At 36.1% G+C, this 16,401-nt stretch overlaps 4 protein-coding genes across 5 annotated transcripts; 1 reads left to right on the forward strand and 3 right to left on the reverse strand.

The window, feature by feature from the left end:
- Positions 1-2,233: 2,233 nt before the first annotated feature.
- On the reverse strand, positions 2,234-4,664 carry snn (stannin). The gene is made up of 2 exons (XM_084131498.1): positions 4,523-4,664; positions 2,234-2,733 (listed from the first exon to the last, which is right to left on the reverse strand). Exon 2 carries the CDS (start codon positions 2,633-2,635, stop codon positions 2,372-2,374), a length of 264 nt encoding a protein of 87 aa, XP_083987624.1. The 5' UTR covers positions 2,636-2,733; positions 4,523-4,664; the 3' UTR covers positions 2,234-2,371.
- Positions 4,665-5,614: 950 nt separating this feature from the next.
- litaf (lipopolysaccharide-induced TNF factor) lies at positions 5,615-9,057 on the forward strand. 2 transcript variants are annotated; one of them, XM_084131507.1, is made up of 4 exons: positions 5,615-5,878; positions 6,136-6,360; positions 8,369-8,525; positions 8,615-9,057. In XM_084131507.1, the coding sequence occupies exons 2-4, from the start codon at positions 6,147-6,149 to the stop codon at positions 8,721-8,723; spliced, it is 480 nt and encodes a 159-aa protein (XP_083987633.1). In that variant the 5' UTR covers positions 5,615-5,878; positions 6,136-6,146; the 3' UTR covers positions 8,724-9,057. The 2 variants fall into 2 exon arrangements, with proteins under 2 accessions (XP_083987633.1, XP_083987634.1); XM_084131508.1 differs by having other exon boundaries at positions 5,635-5,878; positions 6,139-6,360.
- On the reverse strand, positions 7,948-11,987 carry rmi2 (RecQ mediated genome instability 2). The gene is made up of 2 exons (XM_084131526.1): positions 11,609-11,987; positions 7,948-9,317 (listed from the first exon to the last, which is right to left on the reverse strand). The coding sequence occupies exons 1-2, from the start codon at positions 11,904-11,906 to the stop codon at positions 9,166-9,168; spliced, it is 450 nt and encodes a 149-aa protein (XP_083987652.1). The 5' UTR covers positions 11,907-11,987; the 3' UTR covers positions 7,948-9,165.
- A 1,367-nt stretch (positions 11,988-13,354) lies between these two features.
- On the reverse strand, positions 13,355-16,395 carry LOC311079251 (mesothelin-like). Its single transcript, XM_084108508.1, has 5 exons — positions 16,283-16,395; positions 15,423-15,568; positions 15,179-15,273; positions 14,872-15,085; positions 13,355-14,454 (listed from the first exon to the last, which is right to left on the reverse strand). The coding sequence occupies exons 3-5, from the start codon at positions 15,221-15,223 to the stop codon at positions 14,372-14,374; spliced, it is 342 nt and encodes a 113-aa protein (XP_083964634.1). The 5' UTR covers positions 15,224-15,273; positions 15,423-15,568; positions 16,283-16,395; the 3' UTR covers positions 13,355-14,371.
- Positions 16,396-16,401: the final 6 nt, after the last annotated feature.

Below are 16,401 nucleotides of genomic sequence, written 5' to 3' on the forward strand. Positions count from 1 at the left end.
CAGCATGTGCTATATTATGCTGATACTGTTAACACATTGTACCTGTTAGCAAGATAGCATTTAATCAATTAGCTGATTAAAGCAAGCTAAGTTTTTCCACTACTTAAAATATTTAAATTGAGATTGCATGATAATCTAGCCTGGTTAAAACCAGACCGTTCTCGGTAGTAACTGAGTTATGGTCTGGCAAAGCTTCATTAATAACTCATTTCCAAAGGGCCGTCACCAACGGACGTCGCTCAAATGCCTCTGGGCGTAATTGGATAGACCTAAAACCAATCGGAGCGATCGTCATCGTGTAAAGCCCGCCTCAACGTTCCTGATTGGTGCCTCGATTTGGACGGATTAGAAATCGGCTGGAATGGGCTCTTTGCCAGACTACTTGCAGAGCAAATCTAAATTTGCGGAAGTTTGTCTGGGTTTTCCCAGGCTAATGATAATCTCAAACTGTGTATGAATTAGCTTACTCATACATTTTAATTGCTTTAAACTTGAAATATCTGCGTACAAAATAAAAGTATGCAAGTTCTGCTATACTTAAAAGTTAAATTTCTTAACTAATGTAACCGATGACTTCAAATTATTTGAGTTTTGCCAACTTAATCAGGTTTACAGTGTTACGTAATTTGACGTTACTGTTTTACTGTATTTTAGATTAAATAAATGCAGCCGTGGTGGGCAGAAGCGACCTCTTTTAAAAATAGTTTAAAAAAAAGAATGGGATAAGATATTTTAATTGTTTGTCTTTTCAGATAAAACACTGAGCCGATAGTAAAAACTACTTCTCAACTAAACAATAATGAATAGAGTATACTAATGCACAATGTCATAGAGATGTGTGGTAGGCCTATTTCTTTCCAGTTCTGGGCTGAAATGCGGTTTGCCTTCTGCTTTTTTGCTGGTCTTGCACCAAAAACAGGAAGTGTTTTTGATTAGTATGACTAATAAATTAAAACAACGGAAATTAACTTTTGATGTTAAAAGAAAACCACACATAAATGCTCATCACTCATGCAAAATATCACAAGAGAAAAGATTTACATTTACATTTAAAGCAAACACACAGAAAACTCATTTCCCCAGTAACAGAGGTGGTTTATTGTTCAGTACAGTCAAACACTGGACAGACACACAGGCTGGAGTGACATAAGCAATATACTAAGCGCTTTAATGATAAAAAGTAGCTTATTTATCTCAAATGAAATTAGCATGCATGTACTGTCCTTGTTTTTTCTGTATATTGAACAGCACACAATTCAGAAAAAAAAATCTGTCGACTTCAAATGTGACAGAACCCTAAGGATTTTATATTAGTAACATCAATTAAAGCATAGTAGCGCTGCTTTTTCAGGCTTCATCTTTCTTTCTAAATGCCTGACTGACATTTGCATGAATATTGTATAAAAATAAATCATTTGTCTCACTTTCATCTTACATGTACAAACAGCAAACATGACGTTATCACGAACATATTTGGAATTAAATAATACTCTGAAGAAACAGATCAAAAACTCAAGACAATGACTTTTCAGTATCCAGCTGCGCTTCCAGTCATCTATAAAAATGATATTTACACTTTCAAATGACCCTTTCTCTATGTAGAAATGTGCTCAACCACAAAAAAAAACGAACGCCTCTGGGGTCACGACAGTATTCAACAAGAATAAAAAGACCTCAGTCATTGGCTTTTCGTTCTTTTAGTGGTTTCCTAGCAGATTTAGACCGGAACCAGCTGATATAAAATCACATGGAAGATAAAAAGAGCTAATGAAATCATGATCCTAAACATGACACAATATAATGTAAGAGCTTTCAAAAGTCAATTTACATAATTTGGCAAGTCATGGTATCCTGAAGTGCTTATTTGTAATGAAAAACGACATTCCTTTTTTTTATTGCAATTCAATAAAGCATTTCTAATGGAATTCTAAAATATTTTCCTGAAAAAAACAAACATTTAAAGCTTAGACATCAGTCCATTGAAATGTGTTGAATTTCCTAACACCAGAGCCAGCTCTGGATGAAATGGTACAGTAAAAATACAACTAAAGAAAACGAATGAATCTTGATTTAGCTTCAGAACTCGGCTACAGCTTTACAAATGAACAGCATTGCACAAAACGCTTACAGTCGTTGATTTCACATTATAACAGGGCTCTACCACCACAAAATGGGGCGAACAAATCAACAGTCAAAGCAACTAGACAACTGCATGCACTAGGTTTGCCTTCGTTTATCAGCTTGTTTAAAACACGGAGTGGTTTCATTTCAGTGTCGAGTGATATTGTAAGGGTTGAAATTCTTCGAGACTGACGGAGTCTAAAAACTGGACCCACCACATAGTATGCATTGCGAAGGCAGATGAGGGGAACTAGGTGTGGCTCTCGGTGCCATTAGGAGTGAGCTTGGTCTTGTGCTCCACCCGCGGGCCTCTGGCCGAATACTGGACCAGCAGGAAGGGCTCCTTGGTTTCGCCTTCTCCGACGATGCTTTCCTCATCTTCAGACTGGCCGATGCGCTGCAGCCGCAAGTAGCACCAACAGGCAAGAATTAAAGCCCCCAGTGCGGCGACGGCGATGAGTATTACAATAATGGTGACGACCCCAGTGGTGGGGCTATGATCCGTGATAGACATCCTGTCAGTCGAGGGAAATTCAGTTGCTGGCCTTCACAAGTCCACCAGAGGCAGTTCTGCAGGGTTCGTGTAGGTTTGGCTGATCGCTCCTCCTACATCTGAAAGACAAAAGATGACTGACAAACTCAGGATGATTCTTCGCTGTAAAATTTTTAAAAAAACATTGTAATTTTAGCTGTAAAAGGCTAAAAATGCTACAGTAAAAACCTGGTTGGTGGTAAGTTCCCTTACTACATTTGGGGCAAAACTATTAGATCTAACCTTACATTTCATTTCACAGTAAAATACTGTTAACTGTGTCATTTTTGAGAAGGGTAGAGCTGCAGCCTGAAGATCTCCAAATCGGAGATCTCCCGTATAAACATATTCATTTGCTTATTAAGAAGTGTGGCTTCTTCCTATTTCTTCTTCAGATCTTCTCATTTTGGAGATCTCGGGTCTGCAGCTATACTTACTTGCCATTTTTGGAAGTAAAAAAGAACAAATAATCTAATTATTTGCAGTGAAAATCCATGAACTGACATTTCCAGAATTCCCTGTGTGACACATTTATGTGTTTAAAAAAAAAAAAATAAATTATGTTTAATAATTATAATAATGTTTCTTCTTCGTTTTTTATTTATTTAAATAAATAATGTACATTATGGGTTTGCATTATGGGAGTCATTTGAGATACCATGATGGTGTTTTGTATATGTGACCCTGGACCACAAAACCAGTCACATGGGTCAATTTTTTGCAATTGAGATTTATAAATCATCTGAAAGCTGAATAAATAAGATTCCCATTGATGTATGGTTTGTTAGGATTGGACAATATTTGGTCGAGATGCAACTATTTGAAAATCTGGAATCTGAGGGTGCAAAAAAATCGAAACATTGAGAAAACAGTCTTTAAAGTTGTCCATTTATGTTCGTGATAGTGCTGCATTCACTCACAAAAATAAATGTTTTATATATTTACGGTAGGAAATTTACAAAATATCTTCATGGAACATGATCTTTACTTTATATCCTAATGATTTTTGGCATAAAAGAAAAATCTATAATTTTGACCCATAGGCTACAATGTATTATTGGCTATTGCCACAAATATACCCATGCGACTTGTGACTGGTTTTGTGATCCAGGGTCACATATGTAGGGCAGGCCATACATGACAAGACACTGTGCAACTTCCATAATTATGTGTTTATCGTGGACTTGCGATTAAAGGTACAATACAGATTTTAGTACCTTAATTCAGCAAAAAAGAGCTGTAAGACTTTCCAGTCAAAACATGTTATCTTTTGTTTTAAAATGTAAAATGTACAGGCTGTTCTGTAAATGTGTTTACATTTTTACTGTATTTTTACAGAAACATTCCGAAAACCACAGCAGCCAGTTTTGTTTTTTTAGTGTACAATAATCACATATTCCAAGAAACTTCCTGAAAATGTTCTGCTTCTTGAGATATGCGACAAACATTTCATTTTTCAACTTTACCTGCGTCACAGTTAATTAAACGCCATGGTTCCTTAAAGCCACAGGTTATGCAACGCATTTGCCACGAGCATCTGGCGAAGACTTTCCATTTTGCCCACGCGCCAGTGTTAAATGCGCTCGAGCTTGAATTAATAAGAGTGGCACGAGGCCTTTCCGGTGGCATTAACTGAAGCACCATATTCATGCAGCACAGAGCTATATCAACAAAAAACGACAGCAGCAAGTATCGCTGCCGCCGTTGTTTTATTATTTTTGCCCAAACAATGCTTTTGAACGGAAAAAATAGACATTTGCCACAAAACAGCGATTTTACGCGATCTAAACATACGCATTGGACAGCTTTTATCGAGTACAATTAGAGACATAAAAAGAAGAACAGAAGGTAATTTAAAGTCAATCTTACCTAAACTAGGCCGATTTTTATCAAAGAATAACACTTATGTGCGTTTTGCGAACCATTTCGTGCAATCACGATAGTTCACGCTCGCGCGCGCTGACAGCTCCCAAAACACAGTCCGCGTCCAGTGATCCAGATGTTATGTTATATACAGCAACATCTAAATCCAGTCGCTTACATTTCCAGTCCGAGCAGATATATAAATAAATAAATAGACACAGCTTGTCACTGTGCAGGAAATGAGATCACGGCTGCAAAAAGGCAAATATCCAATCAAATCTAATGGTGCTCAGTATATGCAGTACAGAAGGACTTCCTATGGGGGTGATATTCGTTTTGCATTCACAGATAAATGGAAAGAGACTAACTTATGTACATAGACAGTAAAAGATGTATTTGTGAACATGAAACATTGCATCTTTCTACACCTTTCCACCTACAGACATGCACTAGCCTATATAATGTTTTGCACGTATACTCTCTTCTGCAGGAGGGTCATTTTTTACAGAATAACATGTGCACTATCTCTCGAAGTCCTTTGGGGGAGAAAGATACAAATAGAAAAAGCAAAACACAACACAACATATAGAGACACCATAATGTAAAAAATAAAATAGTATTATATAAATTATATAGTATTATATAATAGTAAAAAATAAAATTTATGTCATTATATATATATAATGACATAAAAATAAAATATGTCATTATATATATATAATGACATAATAAAAAATAAATTGTATTCTTACATTACCTACAAATATAATTAAATGCACAATGTTTTACTTTTTTAATTCCGTGTCTTTCAAAGAAAGGATGTAAATGCACTTTTTTATTTTTTATCAATATGTACTACTGACACTTCATACATTTATATGCAAATGCAAATAAATATGTAAATAGATGGATAGAAATAGAAATAATGGAAACAATGCTAGCCAAACCAAAAGCTATATCATTCTTATCAAGGCATTTAACCAAGAGTAGCTCCTATATTTCCCCCCAAGGTAAAGATATACGAGCACAAATAAATGAAGTAGTGAGTAGTAGCTAGTTTCAAGAGGGACGCGCTGCCTGTAACTCATGTGACCAAATACGGAACTTGAGGGAAGGTCGAAACATCTCGCTTTTGTAAAAATCCCCAATTGCTACTTGTCTTTACCTACACTATATGTATAGATATTGACTTCACATAACACATATAATATAATCGACACTTTCCAGTGTGATCTTAAACAGAGCTCAGCCCACCCATCTGTATTGCGGAAATACAGCAAGTAGGCTACGTAACAGAACTAACAAACAGGAAACGTTTCCTTTATCGCTCGCGAGTCTGTTCACAAGAAAACGAAACAAACAGTAAGTGTGTATTCCTTTCAAGTAAGTGTTTCTATCTTCTGACCGATCGTCGCTTTATCGTTTTGATGTTACAACTCTAACAACTTTATTACTATTTGTAGCTTAGTTTTTTTTAGATTACTTGTATTCTCAGAAAAGTGAAGCTTGCGCTGATCCGTCAGGAATTATGCATTAGGCTACTCTGAATAACGTGACAGTACAATAACCACTGTTCTTATATTTACTAAAAAGCTTTTGTTGATTTGAATTTGAACCAGCAGTCGAGGCGATGGCTAGCGCACCCCCAATGGAGACAGGAACACTTGTGGGATACCCACCTCCTCCATCATATGATGAGGCATTGGGATCAAACCCAATGTACCCAGCAGGGCCCTATGCTCCGGCTGACCAGAAGGCACCTGTGCCTCCATATCCACAACAAGGCTACGGCCAGATGTATCCAGCACCACCCCAACAAGGTCAACCTGTCACCGCCCCTGTTGGTAATGGCTTTCACTCCCCCCCCATATGACTTTATCTGACCACACATTTTTAAACTCAGAAAAAACTAGTATTTACAAGATACAGGTTGTATACATCACTCAGAAGGTAAGACTAATTGTCTTAAGACAGATCTATCTTGGTTGACTTCTGCTGTTGATGAACCACATAAACCGACTTGGACCAGCTAAAAACAGAAGCTGGTTGTATCTGGATTTTCTAATTAGGCTAAACACTTTCATATTTAGGATTTTCTTTTTTTCCTATTAGCAACTAGTTCAGGGAGGTATTCCAGAACACTTCCAGGTTGTGTGATTTACCTGGGTATGTTTACTCAGAAGCCGATAACCTCAACTTATGGTTCCAAAACCTGAGGTAACTGTTAGGGTATTTAAGTTGCCAAAGCAACTTATTTTCTTATTTGCTCCAGAGCAGGTTATGTTCCTGGGTTAGTTTACCTCAGAGGTGTAACTCCAGTAGTAACATGAAAAGATTTATCTTGAACTCTGTCATGGAAACTAGCAAATATAAACCTTATTTAAACCATTTAATAATCAATTCAATAGGAATTTATAGCGGTTTGGAAAATGGATTCATTTGCATACGCCATCTTCCCGGCAGACACAGAATTCATTCGGCATGAACCTCAGTGCATTATGAGTATTCTTAATATATCGGTTGTGAACTCGTTATTGCGGTGCATTATGGGATTAAATGAGTGAACTCAATAATGTCCACTATGGTTTCGGACACCACAACAAATGGCTTTTCCTTCAAATAGTGCCTATACCTTTAAGGGTATAGGGGGCGATTTCGGACATAGCCGCCTGTTTTCATGTTGACTCCTGGATATGGCACTCGGTTGAGAATGTCTTTGTGTGGTCACCGTTAGCTCTGAGTTTCATACCCCGGGTTGACTGAACTTACTTCAGACACCGGTTTTTGTACCTGCTTACCTCGAGTGAGCAAGGTTTGGGTTAATCAACTGAGAGTGTAGGGTATATGTAAACCTTGCTTTCTGGAATACCAACTGAGATTTGTGCTGCTGAACCCACAATACATTTTTTTGTTGCTGACAATTTCTTTTAAATATTTATATTTCTTTATAATTTAAATAAAAATATCATGCATATAAGAAATTATATTTAATGTAAAATCTTTTAATAAAAAATTACTTTTTAGATATTTGATCATTTATTTAAATATATATTATTTATATATATGTTAATTTCCTTTCACATGATTATATTTAAAATCCTTATTTTTTCAATAGGACAAATATATCTTTCATTAAACATTTTCCTAACAAACAGAGTTAAAACCAATAAAAGCACGCATACATCGGCTGCAACCGAAAGCTTAGGCAGTGACTTGTCTCGATCGACTTTGCACACAGTGTTTGCGCACGAAAACACCTCAAGAAACTGATTTCGGACAGACTTCTGAGGCAGTGCAAGTTTAATTATCTACAACTAAACAGACAGAGCTTTGGTGAAAACTAAATGAATATTTAATTACTACTACGGTAGTAATTTCTATCTAGAAATAACAACAAAAGTGGAAAAAGTTTACACAAACTGACCACCAACCAACTTTCAGATCTTTATTTTTAACTTAACTGTCACAGAATGTAAAGCACAGTATTGTGGGATATCATAGGGAGCAAAGGATACATCTATGATCAGATGAAGGGATCTCAGGAGACAGGAAGTGAAGCTTACACTGGATTCGGACCTACCTTGGAACGCGTCCTTTCCAACATTTCCAGCATTTTTCTGCTTTCGGACACAGCCATGATCAATACCTGAGGCATTTTCACTAGCCTTCCCGTTACCGATCATGTTAATGTGTTTTTTCTCTCTCTCTCTCTCACACACACTGTTCCCAGTACATCTATTTTTTAGTAAGCCCCTGATATTTGAACTGTTAATGTATAAGAAATTTTCACTTTGAATCATAATAAACATACACAGCACAGTATTTCTAAGCATTCTTCTTCTTGTCCTTCAGTATCGGTTCAGACCGTGTACGTTCAGCCTGGTCTGGTTTTCGGGGATGTTCCAGTGCAGGCAAACTGTCCAGTATGCCAACAGAACGTGATAACCCGTTTAGAGCATACATCAGGAGCATTAGTCTGGCTCTCTTGTGCGGGCCTGGCCATTTTTGGGTAAGATAAAGCATTGCAGGATATCCAGTTTTGGTCTTTAGCACAAGGACATTCCCCTGATTGTTCTGCCCGTGTCTCTTGTGTTGTAGATGCATCTACGGCTGCTGCCTGATTCCCTTCTGTGTAGATAACCTGAAGGATGTGACGCACTACTGTCCGAACTGCAGCAGCGTTTTAGGATCCCACAGGAGACTCTGAAGCGGTCGTGAAACACACCTACTGTGTATTTATAAAGAAAAAAAGGTCAATTCTTTAGTTTCAATATCTTTAGTTTCAATATCTGACACAGACATGTATTCAAATATAAACGCACACCTAAAAATACTCGTCTTTTCTTTGTAAACTGATTTAATTGAAAAAAAATGTAATCTTTTTTTACAATTGTATTAATGTCTCAATTGTAAAGTAATCTCTGTACTCTCTGTATGCGATTCGTGCATAATTACAGTACAATTATGCTCAGTTAATCAAACTGACATAGAAAAATATCACATGTATATAAATAAATACGTCTATGCTTTCTCACTTTAAACGCCTGTTGTGTACATGTTTTGTGACTTCTATTTGCTCCCTTAGTTTGCTTAGCAAATACTGTGAGAGCACAGAGCTGCACAAAGAACACACATCAGTGAAACAAGATTTAGGGCAAAATCTGCTGGAGATCTTCTACTTCATAGATCCAGTTTTTCCGGTGAATCAACGCATTTTCAGAAAGATCCGCCATCTTCACAGCACGCAACGCTGGCTCTGGATTGTGAGACTGGATGACACCCATAACCATGACGTATTTACCTGCGGACAAAAACAATCTGTTTGTTTTCATAGGAAAGATAGTCTGATAACACTGCAAATGCAAAAATAGAAATACCTCAATGGTGAAAAGATCATCTTTGTGGCATGTTCGCTGATGTAACCCAATTAATATTCATCACGAGTCATACAGGACATGTAAATAAGCACAAAGTAACACTAAGAGTATTGTTGTGGTCCAAATGACTTACTATGCACTATGAACTCATCCCTCTAGTGCAGTGGTTCCCAATTCCAGTCCTCGTGACCCACTGCTCTGCACATTTTGTATGTCTCCCTTATTTAACACACCTGAACCAGATCATCAGCTCATTAGGAGAGACTCCATGAACTGAACTGAGTGTGTCAGATAAGAGAGACATACAAAATGTGCAGAGCAGTGGGTCACGAGGACTGGAATTGGGAACCACTGCTCTAGTGTATGATTTTTATACGGTTATTTTGCTCTGTGAGTCTAATGCCCTCGCCCTCTCTAGATCGTAGGAAGTCTGTGACATGAAGTGCACTTTTTCACACTATTCCTACAAAATGACATAGAATAGTGTATAATTAAGAACGCAAACTGGGTTCGCACATTATATTTTATATTCACTTTATATGTACAGTACTGGAAACATCACTTTTTTAATGTTTTTGAAAAAGGTCTTATGCTCATCAAAGCCTGCATTTAATTGATCAAAAATACAGAAAAAAACATTGTTGTGAAATATTATTACAATTTAATAATGGTTCTCTATTTTAATATACTTAATTAAAATATCATTTATTTCTGTGATGCAAAGCTGAATTGAGAGCCTAAGTCCCTCCCCTCCGCTTCCGGCTCATGGGACCTTATTTCGGAAATAATATGTATGGTAGTCAATGGCGAGAGACAACTTATCTTTTTATTCCGTTTGAACTGTGCCCTGAATTACACATATGATGTTTGTCAGTTTAAAAGATAATTATGAAAGTTTGTCATAAAACAGAAGAGTAACATTTAGTTTTATGTGAAAATCGCTCAATGAACTACATCTCTCGTCTCGCACTATGCACGTCACCATCAGTTGCTCATATGTGTGCAGTCTGGTACAAAACACTCAGGCATGACGGCGTAACGTTACGATTATAACGTAAAACTATAGAAACAGACAGACGTTAGCTTCAGTAAAGTTAGCTTCATTAATTGAGAGAAAAGGTATGACGTCACACGTGCGCCTTTTGGGTTTGTAGTCTCTGTAATTACGCATTTTCAGAGTCTTATACCTCAACAGTTTTACATCAAACTGCGACTTTCTTGACTTTAAAATGTATCTTTTAAATTGACAAACATCATATGTGTAATTCAGGGCACAATTCAAACGAGATCAAAATATTTCTTGTCTCTCGCCATTGACTACAATATTTTTCCGAAATAAGGTCCCATGGTGTTCCACCGGAAGGGGAGGGACTTAGGGTGCTGTTATATGTATATTTTTATAACCTGTGATACTTTTTTTCAGGATTCTTTGATATATATATATATATATATATATATATATATATATATATATATATATATATTATTTTTTTAAACAAACAATGTAACAATATTGTAACAATATGCACTAATCATTCAAAAGTTTGGGGACAGTAATTTTTTTCCTTTTCTTTTTTGAAAGGAATGAATACTTTTATGTAGCAACTAGCAAGGATAGGTTAAAATGATTTTTAAAAAAAGTGAGTCAAGATTTATATTGTTAGAAAAGATTTCTAGAATACATGCTGTTCTTTTTAACTTTTTATTCATCAATTAATCCTGAAAAAAAGTATCATAGGTTCCAAAAAAATATTAAGCAACAAATAACACATATTTGGCAACACATATTTAGTTAGACTTCCTTTATTTCCCTGATATTCATCATTCCACAGGCTCAGAGAAAAGATGAATATCATAAAAAAGGAAGTCCATCTAATTAATAATATTACAGACCTTATGAAGCCCCGCCCCTTTTCAGCGCTGCGCTCGTTGTCTTGACTTCCGGTCTGTATTTTCACAGCGGTCTAGCGTATTTATGAATGAACGGCTCGTTTTAAAATCTTACCGGTCTACTGACATTTGTTAAGACATCTGATTTAAACATTGCAATCCTCATGATAACTTTCGTTAACTTTACATTAAGTAAATCCACTTCAAAAGCTAATTACTCCTCCTGGACAGCAATGCCATAGAAATATACAGAGCGACCGCAAAAACGGAAGTTCAAAGACAATATTCTAAAGATGGTCTTAAAAACATTTGAAAAGCGACTAACCAGGACTCAGGCAGGGTTTTCCTTTCGGCACGCTGTTGATGCCGCTGACGAGGAAGTTCCCTGTCTCGTCCAGAATGAGCACCGTGTTGTGATCGGGCTGCACCTCCAGCACTGTCCCCTGCATCCAGACCATTGACACCTGTAACGAGCCCCGCTCACCCGCTCCCAGTCGTCGAATAACATACTCTGACCTCCCGCTGGATGTTTGGCACTCTTTCCCTTCACGCAGCTGGCTGGATAACACTTTCACTGGAGGACTTCGAGTTCTTTCTACACAGAGAACGCTTGCTCCCATCATCTTTTATCCTCGCTGCCGCTGGTGAAAAGCGCGCTATTTCTATTTTAAATGAACCGGACGTGACGACTTTATTTCAAAATAAAGGCTCAGAGTATTCAGTAGAATAAGTGTAACAAAAATGTATTGTTGTTACTATGTATGTACAGTAACATTGATGTATTATATTGCTGGGTAGATTACTGATTACAGATTACATTACAATTATTTGAGTAAATTACCCCAGGATTCACAGACAAGGCCTTAGTCCCAGACAACTCGCATGTTTGAGTTGTTTTAACTGAAAGTAACTTGCACTGAATATGTCAGTGCCATTGTTTTGTCTCAAGATGCACACAGTAATGTGTTTTAAGGCACGCTTTTAAAAGCTACTTAAACATCCTAATTGAACTAAGGCCTAATCCTGGTTTAATCTAAGACCTGTCTGTGAAACCAGGCTTTAAAGTAATATAATCGGAATACTTTTTGATAACGTTGACCTCGTTTATCAAATTGTCTTGAATTGGATAATCTTGTACCATATTTATATAAAAATTCAAAGAGAATAAAATACACTCCATTATCAACAACATGAAGCGCATAACATTTTATGGAACTGCAGGGGGTTTGTGCAGTGTTTAATTAAAGCTATTAATTCAATTATAATAAAAAATTATATAAAAAATTAATAATTTGAAATAATTTATGTTTACTTGCATGTCATATGACCATTAACTGACATCAGAGAACTGTGAACTTAATTTTATTATTATGTATTATTTACTTATTTATTATTATTGATCTAACCTTTTACCTTAAAATCTCAGGGGGTACTTCAAGAACAAATATTAGGTCAAAGAGGTTCAGATGATGGTATCCCTGCATATCATATAAATATGAAATGGTGTGAATTTGTACATTTGAATGTGTTTTAAAGACAATAGCCTTTCAAAGTAAGTAATAAGTGGTTAAATGACTCAGTGATAATTCATAATTAATGTGTTCCAGTGATCACATACTGTGTGGATCTCAGTTTTCATTGATCAGCACATGACTTCTCTGTGGTCTGACTGTGTGTGCGATTCCACAAACCTGGAAAACCTTCTGAACATATATAAACAGTAGGCTTTATATGAATGTTATGGCAGTAAATTATGAAAAATGTACTGCCCTTTGTGAGAATAACGTGATCATGTAATCAATAAAAAGGTTACTGTAGATGACTGTAGTTTTTTATTTTTATATACATAATCTAATTTACTTCACTTAATTTTTGGAACCTTCATGTGAACAGTTAATACTCAGCCAGCAATGTGTGTGTAATCATACGTGTGTAAGTATATTTATTCCTAACTTCAAAATCTCTCTCTCTCTCTGTCTCTCTCTCTCTCTCTCTCTCTCTCTCTCTCTCTCATATATATATATATATATATACAGCGGGGGAAATAAGTATTGAACACGTCATCATTTTTCTCAGTAAATATATTTCCAAAGGTGCTATTGACATGACATTTTCACCAGATGTTGGTAACAACCCAAGTAAGCCACACATACAAAGAAACAAACAAAAATAAGTTCAGAAATTAAGTTATGTGTAATAATGTGAAATGACACAGGGAAAAAGTATTGAACACATGAAGAAAGGGAGGCGCAAAAAGGCATTGAAAGCCAAGAACAGCTTAAAACTATTAGTAATTAAAAAGCAATCCAGCCGTCTAGCTGTCTCAAGACCTTTGCAACCTAATTGTTGCAAAACATAATGATGGCATTGGTTATAGGCGCCATTCTAAGCTTCTGAATGGTCCAGTGAGCACTTTTGGGGCCATAATACGGAAGTGGAAAGACAATCATTTCACCATAAATTTGCCTCGACCAGTGCTCCTCGCAAGATTTCTGATAGAGGAGTGAAAAGAATAATCAGAAGAGTTGTCCAAGAGCCAAGGCTAAGGCTATTAACATGCCTAGGACTTTTGCACAGTACTGTATATATATTAAGCTAACTTATGAAGAAAGAATAAAGAATAAAACCAAATAGCTGTTATTTTGTTCATCATAGAGTACCATTTATTAATTTGACATTATCATAAATAAATAGGCATCAGTCATAGAACATTACATTGTTTTGTGATGCTAAAGTAAAGGCATTCATAACACAATTCTAAATATTTGAAGCACTTAAATATAGAAGCTTTATTGTGTAAGACAGTTGTATATGTATTTCAATCAAAATGTTGTATATCCTTTGCTTGGACTATTAGTAAAACATTCCTCTTTCCATATATGTCAATTACAATATATATATATATATATAGGACAATTATGAATAGGATGAATTATAGAATAAGACAAATTACAAGCCAAAAAAATGTGTGATTTTAAACAGATTAAGTAGACAAGATTGTAATAATTCTATATATTTATATATTTAGTCCACTGGAGAGTCTCATAGTTGCATTATTTGGTAAAATTACTGTGTGGCTGATTTGGGGTCAGTATATAATCTCCACTTTGATGATGGTAAAAATGAGTACAATTATGCTGAGAGGAACTGACCATCCACTGCGTCCAATTCCTTGAAAAACAACAACATAAAGTTATGATTTCTAATAGGCTTCAGCATTTTAAAACTTGTCGGGTTAGTTCAGTCAAAAAGGAAAATTCTGTCATTCCAAAACAGTAAGACTTATGTTCATCTTTCAATGAAATCTGAGAGATTTCTGTCCCTCCACTGAAAGTCTATTCACCCTAAACTCTGATGCTTCAAAACGTTCATCTTAAAACGAATCCATACGAATGGAGCGGTTTATAAGAGACATGGTCACTTTATCTGATGAACAGATTTAATTTAGGCTTTTATTCACGTATTATAAACATTTCCGTCTGGAGGGACAGAAATCTTTCAGATTTCATTCAAAATATCTCCGTTTTTGGAACGACATGAGGGTGAGTAAATGATGGCAGGGTTTAAGATTATTTTTTGACACCTCACCTGGAGCGCCTGAAGTAGTCTTAGTGGTAGCTGCGACAGTCGTGACAGCAGTTGTTAGGTCTGCTTTTCCTCCGGTCAGACTGATACCCAGTTTGTCCAGCTCCGACTGGGACTGCAGTGAGATCCAGGTCCGCACGGCCGGGTCATTTTCAAATGTTTTCAGATCCTGCAAATTGTTGCCAAGAAGACCCATGACGTCTGACACACTGAGGCTCTGTAACATAAAACAAGTGGACGTTGTGATGCGTTTACATGATGAAAACATAGAGGAAGAAATGACAAATATAAAATGATTTTCTTTGCTCACCGAGATCACGTTTGTGTCCAGACTTCTGAAAGTGGACAGGCTCATGCTGACATTATATGTTGTCAGATTCTTAATGTAAGCTAGATCTGCACCACCTACAAGAAAACGAGAAGAGCGTAAAGTGAACTGATTGTTTGTCAATCTGTGTGCACACCAGAGCTGGTATTTTAAAAGTGGCATGACGATTCGTCAAGGTGCATGTGCATTCGGTGGGCTTGAATTGACAATTAAAGCGCTCACTTACCAAGAAAGGATTCAATTAACTGGAAAACGGACAGAATTCCACTCGATGTACGGTTTACAGGTATGGGAAATGCTTTATTAGCAATGGTGAAGAGGGCCTTCTTGTTGTCAGATGAACATTGAGACACATTCAAAGCATCGGTCAGGCTGTTATTGAGGATAATACAGAGAAATCTTGTGATTAAGCATTAAATGCAATACAAATATATAACTATGTATTGTCAGGAAAAATATATATGTACACACACACACACACACACACAATACCATTAAAAAAAATGTGGGGTTCAGCAAGGATGCATTAAATTCATCAAATGTGACAGTACAGACATTTTTAATGTTAAAATAAATTTCTATTTTGAAGAAATCTTTGCTGAATTTTATTCACCAAACAATCCTGAAAAAAAATGCAACATGGTTTCCACAAAAAATACGAATCAGCTGTAGTTAACAGTTTTCAACATTGATAATAATAAGAAATGTTTCTGGATATTAGAATGATTTCTGATGGATCATGTGACACTGAAGACGGAAGGAATCATGCAGAAGATTCAGGAATACATTACATTTTAAAATTCAATCAAATGTATTTTGAATTGCATTTAATATTTCACAATATTGCTGTTATATTGCTATATTTTGATCAAATAATTGCTGCTAGGTGACCATAAGAGACTTCTTTCAAAAACATGAAAAAATCTTACAGACCCCAAACTTTTGAAAAATAGCATGTGTGTGTGTGCATATTTATTATTATGTTTATTATTATTATTAATGTTTATTATTGGTTGGTGTGGTATATATATACACACCAACCAATAATAAACATTTCAGAGTACTATATCTGGCTTCAGTCTTTACCGTATGCTTTCAGGCGATATTTTTGACAATGTGTCGACATTCAGAGAGCAGAGATTTGGTCCTTTCACTACATTCAGCTCAGCGGCAGTCAGATTATTGTTAGCGCTTAGGTATTTGGT

The sequence above is a fragment of the Abramis brama genome (genome assembly GCF_963993115.1).
Source record: "Abramis brama genome assembly, chromosome: 1".
In the NCBI taxonomy this organism is placed as follows: Eukaryota; Metazoa; Chordata; class Actinopteri; order Cypriniformes; family Leuciscidae; genus Abramis; species Abramis brama.

Bases quoted from the DNA above. Each gene is read 5' to 3' on its own strand.
- snn (XM_084131498.1), bottom strand. From the start codon at position 2,635: ATGTCTATCACGGATCATAGCCCCACCACTGGGGTCGTCACCATTATT.
- rmi2 (XM_084131526.1), bottom strand. From the start codon at position 11,906: ATGATGGGAGCAAGCGTTCTCTGTGTAGAAAGAACTCGAAGTCCTCCA. The intron at 9,318-11,608 runs GTTAGTCGCTTT...TTTTGTCCGCAG, and splicing joins AAAACCCTGCCTGAGTCCTG to GTAAATACGTCATGGTTATG.
- LOC311079251 (XM_084108508.1), bottom strand. From the start codon at position 15,223: ATGAGCCTGTCCACTTTCAGAAGTCTGGACACAAACGTGATCTCG. The intron at 15,086-15,178 runs GTGAGCAAAGAA...TTTATGTTACAG, and splicing joins TGGACACAAACGTGATCTCG to AGCCTCAGTGTGTCAGACGT. The intron at 14,455-14,871 runs GTGAGGTGTCAA...TTGTTTTTCAAG, and splicing joins GACTACTTCAGGCGCTCCAG to GAATTGGACGCAGTGGATGG.
- litaf (XM_084131507.1), top strand. From the start codon at position 6,147: ATGGCTAGCGCACCCCCAATGGAGACAGGAACACTTGTGGGATACCCA. The intron at 6,361-8,368 runs GTAATGGCTTTC...CTTGTCCTTCAG, and splicing joins ACCTGTCACCGCCCCTGTTG to TATCGGTTCAGACCGTGTAC. The intron at 8,526-8,614 runs GTAAGATAAAGC...CTTGTGTTGTAG, and splicing joins GCGGGCCTGGCCATTTTTGG to ATGCATCTACGGCTGCTGCC.